The sequence below is a fragment of the Egretta garzetta genome, unplaced genomic scaffold (assembly GCF_000687185.1).
Source record: "Egretta garzetta isolate BGI_Z169 unplaced genomic scaffold, ASM68718v1 scaffold692, whole genome shotgun sequence".
Classification (NCBI taxonomy): domain Eukaryota; kingdom Metazoa; phylum Chordata; class Aves; order Pelecaniformes; family Ardeidae; genus Egretta; species Egretta garzetta.
In genome coordinates, this window is record NW_009258787.1 from 668,172 (window position 1) to 671,486 (window position 3,315).

At 59.6% G+C, this 3,315-nt stretch overlaps 1 protein-coding gene across 1 annotated transcript in view; it reads right to left on the reverse strand.

Moving 5' to 3' along the window:
* The window catches only part of HBEGF (heparin binding EGF like growth factor), a 7,532-nt gene that overhangs the window by 2,443 nt on the left and 1,774 nt on the right, over positions 1-3,315 (reverse strand). The window contains exon 2 of the mRNA XM_009649486.2: positions 1,213-1,390. Coding sequence (XP_009647781.1) covers positions 1,213-1,390 — 178 coding nt within the window. The remainder of the gene's footprint in view (positions 1-1,212; positions 1,391-3,315) is intronic.

Here is a 3,315-nt window from a genome sequence, read left to right on the forward strand (position 1 = left end):
CAACACGGGACCACATTGTCAGAGGGGACTGGAGCCTTTGGCCGCTGTTCCTAAAACCCATGATGGCTCTGGGGAGATGTCACCCAGAGATGGGCCACCAGGCTGGAGAGCCCCAGCCTGGACCCCTCCTGCTGGCCTGTGGCCCGGGGCCTCCCCGGGGATCTGGGAAGGGCAGGCGGCTGGGCAGGGGACACCTGGCTGCCCCAGTCCCGGGCAGGGGACACCACACCCCACATCACGCTGGGCCACCGGCCCAAGCTGAGCCAGCAGAGACCTCCTGCTGCTGGCAGTCCTGAGCCCCCTGTGCTAGGGCCCAACTTCACGACAGCTTCCAGGCAGGGAGGAACTAAGCGGTTCAAGGAGCTATGCGGAGCCTGATCCCTGTGGATTGCAGGGCGCGAGATCTTGTGGGCACCGTAAGCCAGGGAGCTATTATCTTCCCCGGGCTCCGAGAGCAGGGCTGGATGGCTCAGAGGATTGATAGCAAAGAACAAAGCCTCTTATATATCTGCCAGCTCAACCCCTGCCCACGTCAGCAGGGATCAGATGCGCACCCCTGGGCATTTCCTGCGGCAGCAGTGCTGGATCCAGGTGCCCCAGCAGCAGGCAAGCGCTTGCTCCTCCGCTTGCCTTGCCCAGTCCCTGCTCTCGACCTGCATCCCGGGGCAGGGGGGGGTACGCAGTCCTGCCCTCCATCAGGGCCAAGGGACAGCTTGGGCATGGCTTTGGCAGACTGTCCCCAAAGGTGCCAACTCCAATCCACCTTGCCACCGCAGAGATGCTCTTCCTGCCCCCATCAGTACGCCCCCACCGCTGCGGGAACCCTGAGCTCTCAGCCAAGGCTGGCAGCTGCGAGGGACGGGGGGGTCGCAGGGATGGGGCCTCACAAACCAGACCAGCAGGAGACCTTGGCTGCGAGCCCCCAACCCCTGCTCGCCATCCTCCGAAACCCACGGCCCAGGTCTTGGTGCGGCAGTTCAGCCGGAGCTCACCGCGCCAGCAGGGAATGCCGGGGCTGAGTCCATGACGGATTTTGGTGGGGGACGGACATTGCTCAAGAAGCACAAGGAAGAGGCCAAGTCAGAGCCGTCCCTGCACGGATGGCGAACATGCACTAAAAATAATCTCCTCCACTCTTCCTCTGCCCAGCCTGGAGAATTGAAGGAACCGTGACTAAGGCTCCCCCGGCACAGGCACACGCCAACAACTCACATGCAGGAGGGAGCTCCCAGCTCTCGGATGTATTTGCATTCGCCGTGAATACAGAAATCCTTGTACTTCCGCAGGCACGGGTCTCGCTTCTTCCCCAGGCCTTTGCCTTTTCTTCTTTTATTCCCGTTTCCTTTTTTCTTGGGAGTAACCAGGCCTTGAGGCTTTGACAGGAAAGCAACTGGAAAGCAATTTGGGAAGGAGAAAGCAGCGGTCAGATCACCTCTGTGCGTCAGCCAAGGAGCAGGCAGAGCAGCAAAGCCGGGGCTGCTGCACCACTCAGCCTTTTGTGTGGCCATCTGCCCCCGGGCAGGGGGGCTGGGGTTTTTTTTTTTTTTTTCCTCTCCAGTTTCTCACAAATATCATGGCCTTTCCAATTCATAAGAACAATTCTGAAGGAAAGAAAGGAATCGGGGCGGGCGGGGGGGGTGCGGAACAGAGCTTTATGCATCTCAAATGTTGCTATTATATGCACCAGTTTCCACTGAACACAGAAAATTGCTAATTGCCACTTTATCTGGCTTTTATTTCCCTGACGAGCGCAGTCTTTTGTAAGACCCTATTCATGGCTCAGACGGACTCTCCTTCCTGCGGGTACAAGGATGCCTCGCATACCCGGAACAGGATTAAGAGAGCAAGCCTGGCGTAATTTTTGGTTTTCCAGAGCCAAAGAGATGGCAAGGGCAGCGTTCCCATGACTGACAAAGGTATGTTTTAATTGCGGCGTAGAGACCGGTGGCTTTTGGTGCAAGGCCAGCTCCCTGCTGGGCTGGTGGAACCAGAGCACTGAGCTCCTCACCTGGACACAGGCCGAAACCAGCAAGGTTACTGGAATAGTTTTTAAGACATGCAGATGCCCAAAAATTGAGCTCCCGGTTTGATCTCGCAAGGTGCTGAGATGCTGGAGAACTCTCACTGCTCCAAGAGCTGCTCTGGAACCACAGCGCTTAAGAACGCTGGTGAGCCCAGGGGAACGTGAACCAAGCCTAAGCCCTGCACCGCTCGGGGAGGAGGAGGTGGCCGAGCCTAACCTGGCGAGCTGTGACCTGCCTAATTCCTTCTCAGCCGCTTCCTGACGTAACCGAGCCCGCCTCCTCCTCCCCAGCCAGCGCCTCTCCTGCTGCGGCACACCGGTTGCACACCTAGCAAAGTTATTTCGCGATTTCAACATCCGTCACACTACACCTGGAGAAAACCGATACTCCAGGAAATTCTGCAGCCTGGAGAAACCCCCAGATCCGGGTGAGGCCCAGGGGTCTGCCCCAGGCTGGCAGCAGAGGCTGTCCCCTCCCCTGCAGGTTCTCTCCTGGCTGTAGCCACGGTGCTGCTGACCCCCCCAAACCACCTCCACTGTCACCACCCCTCCTCCCCAGGGCTCTGTCTCTTAGGACAGCCAGAGAAGATTTGGAAAGTCTTGCTGGTAGGAAAATTGGTCCAGCCCCCAGGCGGGAAGGGGATGCTGCTGCTCTCCCCCTGCCCAGGCACCCTGGGGGCTGCGGCACCAAGGAAGGTGCCTTCAACACAACAGGCAGATTTTTCTGACCGTAGCTCAGCTCAAGGCATCCAGAAAGCGCTCCGAGAGGCTGCAGCCTCGGTAACCAAACATCCCCCACCCCTTGGCTCGTCCCACCGACGAGGGTCAGCCCACGCCTGCCGGATCGCTTGCTCTAGGGCAGGGTCTCCTCAGGGGGAGGCACAGAGGAGCAGGCTGGAGCATCTCCCTCCCAGCAGGGGAGGTGACTGCTTCCCAGGGTCTGCGTCCCCTTGGACGCGTGGGGCTCAGCCCAGTTTTGCAGGATTTTTGTCCCAGTCTGATGGCACAGCCAGAAAGCAAAGAAAAACACAGGAAAAACGGAGGGTGAACTGTATGGGGCAGAGCGTGCTCCTCCGGGTGCCAGGTCACTGATCTCAGCACGTCACATGTGCAAGGCACAGGTACAGGTCACCCTCCTCGGCCTGCGATGGGGCCCCCGTCCCACCCCCGGGACACTCTCTGGTCCCGAGCCGGGGGAGAGGAGCCAAGCATGAATGCCCCGCGAGCCTAACAGAGCGGCAGTGTCCCCAACGCCCCCGTAGCGGGGACTGCCGGCTGACTAACCCCGCCTA